This window comes from Mixophyes fleayi, chromosome 11, assembly GCF_038048845.1.
Source record: "Mixophyes fleayi isolate aMixFle1 chromosome 11, aMixFle1.hap1, whole genome shotgun sequence".
Lineage (NCBI taxonomy): Eukaryota > Metazoa > Chordata > Amphibia > Anura > Limnodynastidae > Mixophyes > Mixophyes fleayi.
In genome coordinates this window covers 67,621,392-67,637,163 of record NC_134412.1, presented here as the reverse complement: position 1 = coordinate 67,637,163, position 15,772 = coordinate 67,621,392, and the positions used below count along the sequence as shown (strand labels likewise).

General features: G+C 37.4%; 1 protein-coding gene across 1 annotated transcript in view; it reads left to right on the top strand.

Moving 5' to 3' along the window:
• TTC12 (tetratricopeptide repeat domain 12) overlaps nucleotides 1-15,070 on the top strand; it is a 78,705-nt gene extending 63,635 nt beyond the window's left edge. Inside the window, exons 18-21 of the mRNA XM_075191320.1 lie at nucleotides 1,005-1,106; nucleotides 11,508-11,607; nucleotides 13,394-13,619; nucleotides 14,798-15,070. Of these exons, the coding sequence (XP_075047421.1) occupies nucleotides 1,005-1,106; nucleotides 11,508-11,607; nucleotides 13,394-13,619; nucleotides 14,798-14,867 (498 nt within the window). The 3' untranslated portion in view covers nucleotides 14,868-15,070. The remainder of the gene's footprint in view (nucleotides 1-1,004; nucleotides 1,107-11,507; nucleotides 11,608-13,393; nucleotides 13,620-14,797) is intronic.
• The last annotated feature ends 702 nt before the right edge of the window (nucleotides 15,071-15,772 follow it).

The following is a 15,772-nucleotide window of genomic DNA, read 5'->3' as shown; positions in this document are numbered from 1 at the left end:
AAGCAAGAGGCTGTAGGCTAAATGCTTTTACAATGGTGACAGCACTCCAAGATGACTTCTGATGTTCTTTTTCTTCACTATATTGGGTACATAATCATACGTAATAAACATGTTTCAGTTTGAAACATTGAAACAAAGTAATATGCATGTATGAGATGTTTTATGTTCACTGACATGTATATGTTCCATCATGGAAGACTCAGACTGAATCATGTGACACAAGTGACATCATTATTCTCTAATTATAAATTATATTTCCCAAGATATTTTATATATAATCATCTATAATATAAATGTCTAGTGGCGTGTGTTAGTCTGTCTGTGTGTGTGTGGAAAAAATAAAACCAAGCTGCAGTGCCACCTGCTGGGTGGAGTTATACACTGACCTACTCAATTCTTAGTGTGTGTGGAAAAAAAATTCAGAAAGGGCTGAAATTTGGTATACTAAGATGTTTTTAATTTGTTAATTTAATTTGTTAATTGTTAAAAGTGTTTATAAAGATTTAAAAAAAATATATATATATTTCTTGAAGGAGAAGTGACAGTTGGGAGTGGTTGGTGGTTCCCAGTGGTGACCGTGGGGAGTGGTTGGTGGTTGCCGGGGGTGACAGAGTGAGAGAAGTGTGATACTTAGGACCGCTGAGAGAGATCCCTGTGTCTGGATAGACATCTGGATAGATGTGGCGATGAAAATGAAGGATGAGGTGATGGAGAAGAATGATGAGGTGGTGACATGTGGACAAAACCACGTTAAAAAAGGGCGCTTACGTCGGGAAGTAATGCTCTTCCCCTGAGGAGGCCTGGGCTATGGCCCAAATGCATGACAAGAACCTTTTTAACACCTTAAGTAGCTTGATTTGACTAGAATGCATGAGTATCATGCACGGGTTAACTTGTGTCACTTATATATTCTAATACTTATAATGTATGTACAAATTAGGTCATCAAATGAATTATATCATTCATATAATCCTTGATTTGTGTATTTTTTTGTTTCTCTGCAGAGATCTGTGGGCATTCTTAGCAGGGTTCTCCCACAATGCACCGCGGCAGTAGGACTGTCAGTTCAAGGAGGCATTGTTAAAAAGCTTATCAAATGTCTGAAGGTAAATCTATAAATTAGAGCTAATAAGTGACAAGCAGGAGGGTACTGGCATAATAGCAGCTTAATGTCAACATTTAATTATGGAATGGGTGGGATATCTTCACTTACCTGATTTACAGTTTCCCAGCTATTGCAATAAAGCAGCAGGGAACGCCTGCAGGGTCTTATATCATATAGGGAAACTGTACATAATTTATGTATGTCAACTAGAGTACTTTGATTAGCCCTGGAAAACAAATCTCCAGGATGACATACATAATTATCTAATTAGACAGGCTGCCAAGAGTGGTGTGTGAAATGAATCAGGGACATTTTTCTGTGATTAAGGTTATCAGCAAACTAGATGGTAGGATATCAATTGTCACTACTTTTAAAATTCACTGTATAGATGTCATTGTGTATTGTTATAAACTATTGTTCCAAACTGTCTCCTCTATTGCTACCAGTCTGAGGAGGGTGAAACTGTTTTAAATGACTGAAAAAGCTATTACAATTAGCATTTTGATATGGATCTTTTTTTTTTTTTTTTTTTTAAAAAACCATTTTGGTTTGGTTTTGAAAGTTCAAAATATGGTGTTTTAAGATTGTGGTGTCTGTTTTTGTAGGGACAGTTGAAAATACTTACCGAATCTATCTGAGGTTACAACTTGCAGACATGTTTGAAGCAATTAAGACCATAATGGGCATAGGGCAAAGATTAGTGCAATATGATGGTCATTTTATGGTATGGTACTTTGCAACTCAAAATGTAGAATTGCAGATGAGCGAAGTTGCAACAAAATTTACACTCATCGTACATGTAAATTGGATTGCGTAATTTATATAGGATTACAAGGCGCACGTATCTTTAGATCTCTGCGACTCGGAACACTATGCAAATTGGACACACTTCGATAGACATACCTTGTTGTCTGCTTTACGGACCATGGAGCCTGATAAGCTTAAATGTACAAATAAATAAATACACTTAAAATATATATAAGATAAAATAAATAGTTTATATAATATAACAAGCATACACACAGAACACCCACACATATCAAACTGTATGAACTTGTGTCAAAGTCTGCTGCAATACTGAAATACCTTCACTAGCAAATAAGAAGTTAAAAGCTAAGCAAACTTAAAAGCAGGAATTTCCTGGGGATAGGATTGTCTGAGCAAAGTGAATGGCCAGCTTAATTAGATCCCAATATGCTCGTCTCTTTCTTGTCCTGATCTTCCTATTGTCAGTATTACCTGCTGTAGCTCTGGCTGTATGATGTTCTCTGGAGTCAATGATCAGATCACCACGGATTTGTGTGCAGCAAATAGGCATAAGTTATTGTAAGATGTTTTCAAAGATCACCATTGACAGTAGACAAGTATGTTGGGATCTAATTAATATGATGGCACTCACTTTGTTTAGACGCTTAATTAAAGTTTAATTCAATAAAACAGTACTTTATAACCTTGTTCTCCTCTTTATTTAAAATAAAGTCTCTCTTTCATCTTGTTCCACTGTAGTCCAAAGGACAATCTTACAGTTTTGTTTTCCAATGAAAATTGACATCTTGTAATTTGGTAACCCAATGAAAGTCTTGTATCTTTGTGGTCCAGTGGAAATCAATAAAGATCAATAAAGTTTACAGTCAGAGTTTACAGTTAAGGCGATTGTAGCGAGCAGTTGACCCCATCCATTAAGAATTTTTCCTCCCATTTGACTACAAGAAAGACAATTAAAAAAAAAAAAATAAAGTGAAAAACAAGGGTGTTTCGGAGAGCATGGTGGGACCTATAATTTCACAATATTTTGAGAGTCACAAGTTGCTCATACAACTCAAACAACATGTAGCTCTCCAGCTACTTTCTATAGGCATATTGCTCAGACAGGATCAAAACTACCTTTATCGTATTTTGCAATACCACATCTGATTTTGGACGTAGAACATGCCTCTTAATACATTGCCATATTCTGTACTTTGCAATGAATTTCATTGCAAATCATGCACGTTGCAGTTTCCAAATTAACTTACAACTTGCCTCTTTTGAAACCACATCAGAAACTGTGAAAAATGCAGTTTTGAAAGATTGGTCTTTAATAAGATTGGTCTTTAATAAATTCCAGTCTTGTAGTTTTAGAGCTTCAGCTTCATATGCTTTGCAAAGGCACTTAAGGTGTGCTTGTTAACTTTAGCTACCACAACAGCTAGAAATAGAGTTCTACAGAGAGTGTCTGTGTATTAAGTGTGACATCCACTCAAAAGGCCATTCCAGGCTTTTCGGTCTAACAAGCTAATAAATTGCATGCAACTGACAATACTTTGCTTTCAGCCTGAGGAATAAAGGCTGTGCTGACGTAAGGGAGTCATTTTGACAAACCAATAGTGAGTAGGTGTCTTTGTTCAAAGGTGTCTGTTTTTTTTAGCTGGGTACTACACCTGCTCACTATTAGTTAGGGAACTGCGTAGAAGTCATAGGGGTATATTTACTAAACTGGGGGTTTGAAAAAGTGGAGATGTTACCTATAGCAACCAATCAGGTTCTAGCTATCATTTTGTAGAATGTACTAAATAAATGATAATTATAATCTGATAGGTTGCTATAGGCAACATCTCCACTTTTTCAAACCCACAGATTAATAAATATACCCCATAGAGGCAAGTGTTTAGTTTTAGGCTTTGTATTGTTTATCCTCTGTGCCAGATAATTTAAACCTATTTCCTGCTATTACCTGTTAATAAAACTAGCTGAAAGTTAACTGCTTCAACCTGCCTGATCTTTCTGTGTACCTGCTGCACTATAGCCCATCTACCCTAGGAGACAATGGGCCTGATTCATTAAGGAAAGTTAAGCAAAAATTGAGTAAGTTTTCTTACTCAAATTTTCTGGACAAAACCATGTTGCAATGCAAGGGGTGCAAATTAGTTTATTATTTTGTACATAAGGAAAATACTGGCTGTTTTGCATGTAGCACACAAATACTTGATTGCTTATTTGTACATTGAAATTTAAAGTTGATCTAGGACATGCCCTACCTCAAATATAAATCTGTCCCCACATTTTAAATCTACCTCCCCTCCAATGCAACATGGTTTTGCCTTACTTACTTTTGCTTAGCTTTCCTTAATGAATCAGTACCATTGTGCTTTTCCCTCACAGTGTACATTTCCTTTATAAAACTTTCCATTAGCAACATGTTTGATAATCACAAATGTACATTAAATTGCATTTGCAATCATAAATGTTTCTGATGCAATTAGAGATAGTTTTATAGAATGTTAATATCCCTCAGTGCATTTTCATTAAATAACAAGAAGCTAAATTGTTGCAGTGAGGGAACTCCTTAATGGCTTACCATTTACAACTTCAATGGCATCCTAATTAAATGGACTTAACCTACTAAATGAACCTCCTATACTCAAAACCTACAGCAGCTCATGCTTCAAAGATTGTTTTAAATAATTTACAGGTGAGTTAATCTAATTGACATGGTGCATAATTAGCTGATATGACAGTGTTCATCACGTGGTTATTGGAACAAATAGTTGAGAACTGTTATATTAATAGTTTATTACCTATTAAAGGGCCACTAAATTTTACGCAAAAGTTTACTTAACATATTATTTATGAGGCACAGAGCATATGCAATACCGCCCAATATATTGGTTTACACGTGTTTTGGTATTGTTCGGTTTGACCCATCTTTGCATGCATCATTTGGAAGAGTGACATTGTCATCACACAATACTGCTTACTACGCTACTAGATCCTCCCTAATTCAGGCTTTTCCATTTTCCTTTAAAGTGCTGCTCATTTCACCGTTTTAAATTTTTTAATGATAGTAAGTGTGCATCAGGGCTTTTTCTAAATGTCAAATGCATAAACCAAATACAATGTATTTGTATACGTGCACTTTCTTCTCGAGATTCTGTATTATTTATGCCTTCAGGCGCATTTCAACTTTCTGGGATATTTTTATGGTTAAAATCTGGAAATGCAAATCTTTTTTGTTGGAGGGGTGGATATATTTTTACAGGTCCATTTTTGGGTTCTATGCCAAAGACAACACATTATTATATAAAATACATTAATTATTATTTAAATTAATTTATATATATTGTAACAAAGGGAGGCATTTATCTGAAGGGTTATTGGCAAGTTCCCCTGACTTCCACGGCCAAGCCAAAGACTGCATTTTCCACCCCTGATGGTCTCTATCAACATAAAGTCCTACCCTTTGGGTTGCATGGGGCACCTGCCACCTTCCAAAGGGCCATGAATAAATTGCTACGACCTCACACAGCTTATGCAGCCGCTTACTTGGACGATATAGTGATTTATACCCCAGACTGGGGATCACATTTAGCCAAAGTTGAGGTGGTCTTAGCTTCATTAAGGTCAGCAGGGTTAACAGCTAACCCAGAGAAATGTGCCATAGCCATGAGAGAAGCCAAATATTTGGGGTACGTTGTTGGTCGAAGGCGTGTAAAACCCCAGCTAGACAAAGTGGAGGCATTCAAAAATTGGGCAAGACCAGAAAAAAAAAAGTTGTCCAGATAGATTAACTTGGTCTGATTCTGCAGAAACCGCCTGGTCTGATCTTCGGTTAGCTCTTTGTTCCTCTCCAGTTCTACAAGCACCGGATTTTACCTGGAGGTTCTTCCTCCAAACTGATGCTTCTGGTGTTGGCTTAGGTGCAGTCTTGTCACAGGAGAAGACTGGAGTAGAAAATCCTGTCCTGTACCTAAGTCGTAAGTTGCTTCCAAGGAAACAAAAATATGCCACTGTGGAGAAAGAATGTCTCGCCATAAAATGGGCTACAGAAGCTCTGCGCTATTATCTCCTGGGCAGAGAGTTCACCTTAATAACAGACCGTGCACCATTGAGATGGATGCAGAGCAACCGGGAGGTAAATGCCAAGGTAATCCGCTGGTTCTTGGCACTACAACCTTTCAAGTTCTCAGTAGAACATAGACCTGGGATTCTGCACAAGAATGCAGATGCATTGTCACGAAAATATGCGCTCCTCGCAAAGTCCGCGTCCCCCGACTTGGAGACGCTAGGGGGAGGGATGTGTAACAAAGGGAGGCATTTATCTGACAATATGCAAAGAAAACATACAAGCAGAGTAAGACATTGGCGTAGTTATGCACCTAGATTCAGGTTAAACCAAGTAAAGACTTATGTGTAGTTTAAAGTTGGTTAACTTACATGACTTAAAAGCTGCTTCCTCTCAGCAAACAGACAGGGTGTGTCTGTTAGTTAATTGGGATGAAACCAACGCGGTTGGATCCTGGCCAGGTTTTAGGGGGGTTAGGGTCCCGATAGGATCTCTCGTTGGTGTGCACTGGGCAGAACATTGGCTCTGTGAGCCTGTTCTGAGCCATCCACCGGATGGTTTTGGATGAAAACTTCACAGACTGGTGACATCAGATACCAGAAGACATACTAGGGGGATTGAGGACCCGGTCAGACCTCCCGTTGGTGTACACTGGGCAGAACTTTGTCCCGGGGAGACTGTTATGGGCCTTCCACTGGTTATGCATTCGAACACCCCTGCACTGATTGGGATGAAATCAATGTGAGGTGATCCAGTTGGATCCTGGACAGGTATTAGGTGAGTTAGGGTCCCCATCAGACCTCCCATTGGTGTACGCTTGCCAGAACTTTGACCCGGGGAGCCTGATCAGGGCTTCCAATTGAATGCCACTTAATATCAAAACAAAAACGACACTGGGCAGATACCTCATGTGCGTTGGAAGAGCTGCTAAGCTGTTATTTTTTTAAAAAAAAATTTGACAGTTACATCCAACTCATTGATAACTTAATAATGTTTAGATTTAAGATTTAAAATCTAGCTTTTGTGAACCTGGTGTACTTTTAGGAAGATTTTACATATACCCATCCTGTAGGTGCAAGGAAATTGTGTGTACCCATCCTTGTCTGGTCATGAGAGCACAAGAGTTGTACATTTCATAATGGTTGCCATATTGGCATGCAACCTCATGTGTAATCCCCTATATAAATACACATGTCCCATAAGATCTGGTTCATAAGGTCATAATGGTATTTGCAGGTCTGATGTGCAGGTTTGATTATTTACATAAACAGCTAATGACGTTTAAAAATGACACCAGTCCATCAAGTTCAATGTCTCACATGCCTAGTAAATATATCTATACTGGTGGAACAGTCTTGAGCTTATCCCTTATTTAAAGTGTCTCTAAACTGGGTGATTATGGACCAATCTGTGTGGTCCAAAAAAGTTTGCCATTTGTTGTTCCGGCTGAATGGCTGAATAGGACTAGGCATCATTTCTACAGATTTTCCTCCATACTTGGAGTCACTTGTACTGTATGGAAACCATTTACACCATACTTATATTGGTGGATCCATACATAATTTTCTCAAATACAGATGTATGTATCAATACTGTAACGGGGAACTTCAGTCAGAATCTTATTTTAAACTGAAACAAACCCCCAACTGGTAAAACCACAGGTCTGGGAACATTATGTTTAGAAGGCACCCATGTCTGCAATGGATTATTCTCTAGGCATGGCATCCTAAATTTTGAAAACAGGTTGTGCAGGGTTATTTAGGAGAAGCTGATTGTACAAGTCCCGATTCTACAGAATGCATTTAGTATTCAAAATTCTATGGGGGGAATTCAATTCTCCCCTTAACACCACAGCGTTAAACCTATTACCATTAATACAGTAATTTTAACACTGATTTCTGCTGATGGTTTAGGGAGCCACGAGCAAAAAGCCAGCATTGGAATTACCGTATTGACGGTAATAATGCGCACCATTACTGTAATATCGGTAATAGTGCGCAAGCCGCGTTACTTTTGACAGTAAGGTGACCGGTTGAATATGCACCTATGGGTACTAATTACTGTAGAGCCATCTGTTACAACCATCAATGGGAGTGAGCATATCCTACAGTGAGAGTCCAGGACACGGAACTGGGATTTTGGATTACAAATTACTGTCTGCCTTGTGCTTCCCATAGTTGTAAATAGACAAAAGAATGTTTAAGAAGACTTGCATGTAACTGTGAGTGACATAATTAAACAATTGAAGATCTTAACATTCAATTATAGTCTCTTCTGCTACCATTTCTTATTTGTACAGATACAATATTCTCATATTTAGTACAAATGTCAGCAAGACAAAGTTCCAGACAAGCTCCACTGTAAATCGTCCTTGCCAACCTTCAGATTCACAGTGAATCAGTGATCTCTCAATCCCAGAGGGGACATTCTATTGCTGAGTGAGGGAGGCGTGGCCAAGTGGATTGCATCATTACGCTCTGTCCCCGCTGCTCAAATGTTGTGATTTGCGGTAGAATGCCGCCAGAAGTGGGGCTAGAATTCACTGTGAATCGCGTCATTATGCCCCTCCCCTACCCACTTCACAAGAGAAGAGGGTAGATGTGGGAGGTAAAACTACAATTTTGGGAGCCTTCCGGACATTCCGGGAGAGAAGGCAACTATGCTGTAAATTATTAGTAATTTTAATGGTAGTAAACTTGCAAAGTGGAAACATAATTGTGTTGCTTGAATAGAAATCATATTCATACAATATTTGTTTTTAAAGATTTCAACTTATGTTTTCAAGTTTCAATATTTCTGTACATTATACTTATTGTGGTTTATGTAATGGCTAATTTCCCCCCTTCCATCTCTCTCTTCCTAACCTTGTTCCAATATCTTTGTATTATAAATATCATGAGACTCTCCTTTTTATATTTAGTCTTTTATGGGTAAAGCTTTTGTGTCTCAAACAACTGTTGAATTACAGTCCAGAGCCACAAATGCTGTTATCTTGCATAAGATAAATTCATGTTTGAGAAATGTAGACCACAGCAGAACTGTTAATGTATCATGATTATACATCTGAATGCTTCAAAGGGTTATGGATGCTACATCAGTAAAAGATGTCATGTTGATTCAGAGACATAAATCTACAACAAATGTACTTTGCAAACCTGGTTTTGTAATGGGTCTCACTTACAATTACTGACCTGTAGAGTGTACCGCAGCAGAAATGTGTTTCCATAAAATTGTTTTCAGTCTCCTAACTAGAATAGGACTTATTTTCTGTTTAGTACCTGGCATCGACATAAGTCTGGTATACCCACAATAAAACTGTCTGATGGAAACAAAATAAATGTGAAAGACTTTAACAATTTCGCTGGTTCCTCTTTGCTGCTTTGGAAGGCTGACACTCATCCAAAATTACTAGTTGAATGAGTAGTAATTTATTGTGGGGCAGGATCTGCAGAGATGACCCCATGTAGAGTTAGATGCAGTCTAATATGCGGACAGAAATTGTACCCCCCCCCCCCACAACATATTTTACACTGGTATGTTCAGCCAGATGCATCTAAACTGACCATCATCACTATCAGTTTTCTGTCTCCTGTCTGGTGCATATACGTCTGAGTCTCAATATTCATTAAGCTGCCTTTGCTGCAATAGGTCCTTCCTTCCCCTGTTCCACCTCTTCAATCATAAGGGGCCTCAAGCAGCTATAAGCGCAATATACGTCAAGCTATGGCAGCAACCATAACTTTGTAGGCATGCGCAAAAGTGAAAAGGCAGACCTGAAGGTCTATTTTGCTCATATGTGGGATACAAAGTTGCTTTAAAGATTGTCACCCAAAATGAGTTTCTGCCCCAAAGAAGCCCCCACCTTCGGTAGGAATGTTGTCTGAGATTCACAGGCTTGGCAGTGGAGAGTGTGCACTGAAAGCGTCACCTGATCCAGCCAGGTGCGAAGAGCCGCTACCAGTCTTATACCAGGGAGGAAATTCCAATCTGAGTGAAGTTCTTTAAATTGAATCTCCGTTCAACAAGTTGTTGTTTGCTCCGATGTCTTCAACACGTGAAAACCTATTCATCAGTGCAACACAGCATTCAGTAAAAGCTCCACAAGAAATTGACATTCTTTTTTGTATATACTTTGTATTTTTTTTCTCAGATTTCATGAATCTTTCATGTATCTTTAGTGACTCCAATTCTCCATGGGAAAATTAGAATGCTACTTAAGAGCACTCTCATTGGCTTTCTTTTGTTTTATTGTATACATCAGTTTACATGCAGACAAATGGCATGATATCCAGTTGTTTGGATAAGCCCTAAGTTCACATTAATGGACTCCTATATATTTGCCACATGCAAGCTGTATTTTCTATTATCTTGGAAATTTACTATTTAAAATCATAAGGCTAATAGAAGTTGCAAGACAGTTCTCTGAACATATGAAGGAATAAAACCACAGGCTGAGTTTATATGTAGAAGCAGAATATTAGAAATCACTAATTCTACTTCTAATACTCTGATAAGCTGAAGTAAGTAGTGCACTTTTCCTAACACAGTCGTGGCATTAGAACTGACTGATTGTATATGATTACTGTACAATTTAACTCACTTTCTCTCTCTTTTCTATCACTTTGTTCTGGTATATTATGTATGTGTGGTAGTAATGATTATTATTATCTGTTATTTAGGAAGTGCTGAAATATTGCGCAGTGCTATACTTTAATGTAGGAAAGATTAATGCCTTTATTTATCGTGACATCTCCTTTTTACATTTAAAGCTTTCCATAAAAACATGATGCACAATTTTTTTATACTTTTTAAATATAGAATGTAATTTTGCAACGGTGTATGTGTGTGTGTGTGTGTGTGTGTGTGTGGTTGGTAATATTAGAGAAAACAAGCAATCAGGTTAATTAAGGTGATCACGTTTTTAATACAGTGAGACTTGTGTATTATGAATAAATTCTCCTACAACCCAGGCTATATAGGTAGGAAAGCTGGGTGCCAGAAACCATTGCTATAGTGATTGGCTTATCCTCATGCACATAGGTAGTTTTCTATGAATTCTCAAACCTAAAAATGTAAAAATCTAAAATTTACACACAAACATTATTTGAAATTTAATTTCCACGTTCTGTGGCCTTCCCTACTCCTGGAATACCTCATAAGAATGGGTGAAATCAATTCAAAAGGTAGTGTAACTGCCCTTCACATTAGAAAGGGCTATGGATTTTACCAGTTTTCCCAACAGTTTATATGACCAAAGGCAGAATTATAGGAATTACATGGTGTGTAGCGGCTATGGGGCCGGCCGTGAAGGTGGCCCGGTGATGCCAGATCATCAACTGTAGACTCTCTGCTCTTGTGGGCTTGTGTATGGGCTGGCACATCCACAAAGAAGCCCCATTTGGGATTTTAATGCCAGAACATTATTATCAGGTACCCGAGAATTGGATGTGCCACATTTATATGCAATTTGATTGTTAAACCCAATGTCTCCGGCTGTACACTTCTCTGAGCATTAGTTATTTGCTTTTTAGTGTTAGATTGTGTTTTGCTACATACTAAAGATTGTTTTCATCTTCATAGGCAGGTGGACCGAGGACTTCATTATATGCTGTGAAGGTGCTTGCAGTGTGTACCAGAGTAGATGCGCAGGCGCAGAAGGATGTTGTCAAGTATGATAAAAGTAAGTGGCACAGGATAACAAGCTAAAATGTGTGGGCATATATGTGTAAATATCACAGCCAATACAAGGTATCACATAATACATACAGAGGTAGGACACTTATATGTGACAAGCGACACATGTTGCCTTGGAGAAAATGATTAGTTTCATATCAACTCCATCCCACCCATTACAAACTGGAATAAAAATCTTTTAAACTTTTTTAAGGCTCATTTAAAATGAGTAGGCAGGATTGAGTTATTACGGGATTTTAATCTCCACCTCTTTGTTCCGCAGATCTGTGGTCAGCTTCACCTTTATCTGATTGCTTCTTTAACTGAAGGAAACAGTGAATGGCAAAGCTGACCTCTGACCTGTGGATATAATTACACACTATAATATATTGCTTGCAAGCTGCCAAGTATTTTCCTACACCGACCTGATGTGATACAGTATGTTCAGTTACCTCTTGGTAAGATGCTAGTATTGACATTGGGGTTTTGTTGAATCTGTCTTCAGACCATACTGCTTATGTATGTGATTTAACTCCTAGAACATAGCTTTATACAGACTATTCTTTGGGGACTATACTGCATCAAAGAACTCTATTTGGGGATTTGGTATAATCCTGCTTTGAACTTGGTTTTATAAGGAGAAAGGGCTTCATATACTAGTTTGGATACTTTAATGCAATCTGAGTGGACTGCAGCAGATTCATCTACTTATCACTGTGTTGAGTGTTTTCATTAAAATTCGATGCTGATCTTATCAACAACCACTTTTTAACATCACCTTTTTGTCTTGATGAAATGTTAAAAATGATTGGTTTTGTGTATTTCCCCTTTAATTATTTTTACTATATCCATAACTAAAGTAATATATATTTTAACTCGTTTACATGAAGATGCTGGACTGCGAAATGTATATTTAGTTTAGTGATGTATGAGGAAGTACAATGAATGAATATTTATACAATACATACAGCGGACCGGAGTCACTAAGGAGAGCAAAGCATATAAAAGGAGTAACTTTGCACCTGGGCAAATCCATGTTTCATTGGTGGGGGAGGTAAATTTAAAATGTGGGGACAGATTTCTAGTTGGGATAGGGCATGTCCTAGATCAACTTTAAATTTCAGTGTAAAAATAAAGCTATCAAGTATTTGTGTGCTGCATGAAAAAACAGCCAGTATTTAATTTATGTCCAAAATAATAAACTTAATTGCACCCCTTGCATTGTAACATGGTTTGTTCAGGAGCAAACTTACTCCTTTTTTTTGCTTTGCTCTCCTTAATGATTCAGGCCCAGCATGTACAACTTGTGAACTAATATCCTCCCAGCCATTGTAATCCACCTCAGAAGGGAATTACATAAACCGTCATAATTCCTAATGCTACAAATTCCTTTTGTTTAACTCCAGCCAGCAGAAATGGGCAGGTGGGCAGAAAGCTGGCATCTGGGCTCACTAGTCATATGCCTAAGTAGCCCTATATATATTCATTGCTAAACTCAAGCCCTAGTATTAAACTGTGCTAGAGCACCAGGTCCCAGATTTAATTAAAAGGGCATTTTTGTGACCAGAACTATATATTACATGTGTAATCATGGTTATCCCAAAGCACTGTCCTTTATCCAATATAGTTGTATCTGAAACCATTTTCTAATTTTTTTTTGTTGAGGTAATTAGAGTAAGATGACTCTAGGTCAAGTTAATTCCTTGCTGGATAAGTAAAGGTGAATCTGAACTTTCTAGATAAAAATTACAAACTGTTCAATATAATATTAATAATTTCTGTTCTTCCATCAGAATTTGGCACTTTGTTACCTCTACTATGTTCTGAAGATGAGAAAATCATTGGGAACACTGCTCTTTGCTTGGGAAACTGCTTTGATGTTCCAGGAGCAGGGTCATCATTGCTCCATTCGGATATTGTGAATCTGCTGCTGACCCATGCTGGTGGGGACGCCAGTCAGTCCTCTGTACAACAGAATGCTGCCATAGCACTAGGAAAACTGTGCACTGCAGAGCCTAGGTAATTATTGGTTCCATCATTAGACTCCAGAGGATACATTTATCAAGCTGTGAGTTTGAAAAAGTGGAGATGTTGCTTATAGCAACCAATCAGATTCTAGCTGTCATTTTGTAGAGTATACTAAAAAATCATTACTAGACTCTGATTGGTTGCTATAGGCAACACTTTCACTTTTTCAAACCCGCAGCTTGATAAATTTATCCCCTAGCCAGTGTTGGCTAACATGTGGCAACCCAGCCAACAGAAGCTTGCAGAGCATGATGGGATTGTAGCTCGACTATTTTTCGTATATAAAGGATATTATTATTAGTAATAATAATAATATACTAATATATACATATATATGTGCTTTGATAAAATACTGATATGTAAAAATGCAATATTTCCATCAAAGTAAATTATTGATCAAACGTGACGCCCATTTTACTGAAGCATGCTGAGTCCAGGGGGTATATTTACTAATCTGCAGGTTTGAAAAAGTGGAGATGTTGCCTATAGTAACCATTCAAATTCTAGCTTTCATTTAGTGCATTCTACAAAATGACAGCTAGCATCTGATTGGTTGCTATAGGCAACATCTCCACTTTTTCAAACCCGCAGTTTAGTAAATATACCCCTAGGTGTCATTAGGAGTACTGTATGTCAGATCTAGAAGAGAAAATTACGGGTAGCATGGTGGCACAGTGATTAGCATCGCTGTCTCACAGCACTGGGGCCATGAGTTTCATTATGACCAGGGCATGTATGTAGAATTAAATTAATGTTGATGATGATGTGTTTGCCTGGGTTTCCTCCAGCAGTCCATGTTATTTGGCTTCTAATTAAATCGACCTGTTTGTGCTTGTGTGATAGAGACTAAGCTCCAATAGGACAGGGACTGATGTGAGTTATTAAACATGTCCTATAAAGCATTGTGCAATATGTTGGTGCTATATAAATAAAGCTTAATAATACAGTGACATCTGTATGTATAAAACAAGGATTTGTGTTTTGCATATTTTACATTTTTCTGTAACCTAGCACATTCTAGCATAACTATTTTGGATAGCAGTAACCTTCAAATGAAAAGATAGAATGTTAGTAGATATTGTCATACTTAATTCCAGTGCACTGTTGAAACTGACATCCAACTTGACATTTTGGTTCAGTAATCCTATTTCTTTTTTCTTTTTCTCCAGATACATGATGCGACTTCGTGAACTTCATGGAATTGAGATTCTTATCTCTTGCATGAAATATATCAAATGAGTGATCTTTAATACCAGATACCGCAATAGTGTTAGTAGTGAATGGGAACAAAGTATAAATAGAAAGTTAAAACAATAAAAAGTATTGAAGCAACTGAAGCAAAAATGTTTTTGTTGTATAGGGGATATAATTGTTGGCTATTGTCAGATTGGTAAAAATGTTTGCTCACTCCTTCTATTCATTGTTATGTTTGCTTGTGTATGTGTGTGTGTGTATATGTATATATATATATATATATATACATATATATATATATATATATATATATATATATATATATATATATATAATGTACTTTTTTATATATATATATATATATATATATAAATATTTTTTTTTTTTTTTTTTTTTTCTTTTTCTTTTTTTTTTTCTTTAAAGTATGAGAGATATAAGAATTACCTAGAGCATCGATAAAGTACATTTTTTGGAATCTACTTGACTTGTGAAACCTGTGACCTTTGTGTTTTTATTGTAAAATATGTCTTGTTATTTTCATACATTTTATACATTGAACTAAGTGTCTGTTACCTGTAGTAAGGTCATTCATCACAACTCACATTGTTTCGTGTTGATCTCAATGTATTTGAAACAAAGTTTGTGCTATAATACAAACTTGTCTGTCTTTTTTTCGGGGACAGGCTCTATTGCACCGCATGGTGTTATCTGGCACACTTAACCCAAAAATGAAAATCATTTTGTTGCTTCACTGGGGCTTTGTGTTCTTGTCTGTGTGGTGTACACAGGAGCACAACTAGAATTTTTGGGGTCCCCATAACAAAATTTTGAAGGGAACCCCACTTCCCCAAGGTTTCTTTCCCTCACTTAATTTACATAGCTTCCGATACATGCCACTCTACACTTCATTGCATGGGCTAAGTCAGCTGCTAACCCATTAGTTACCCATT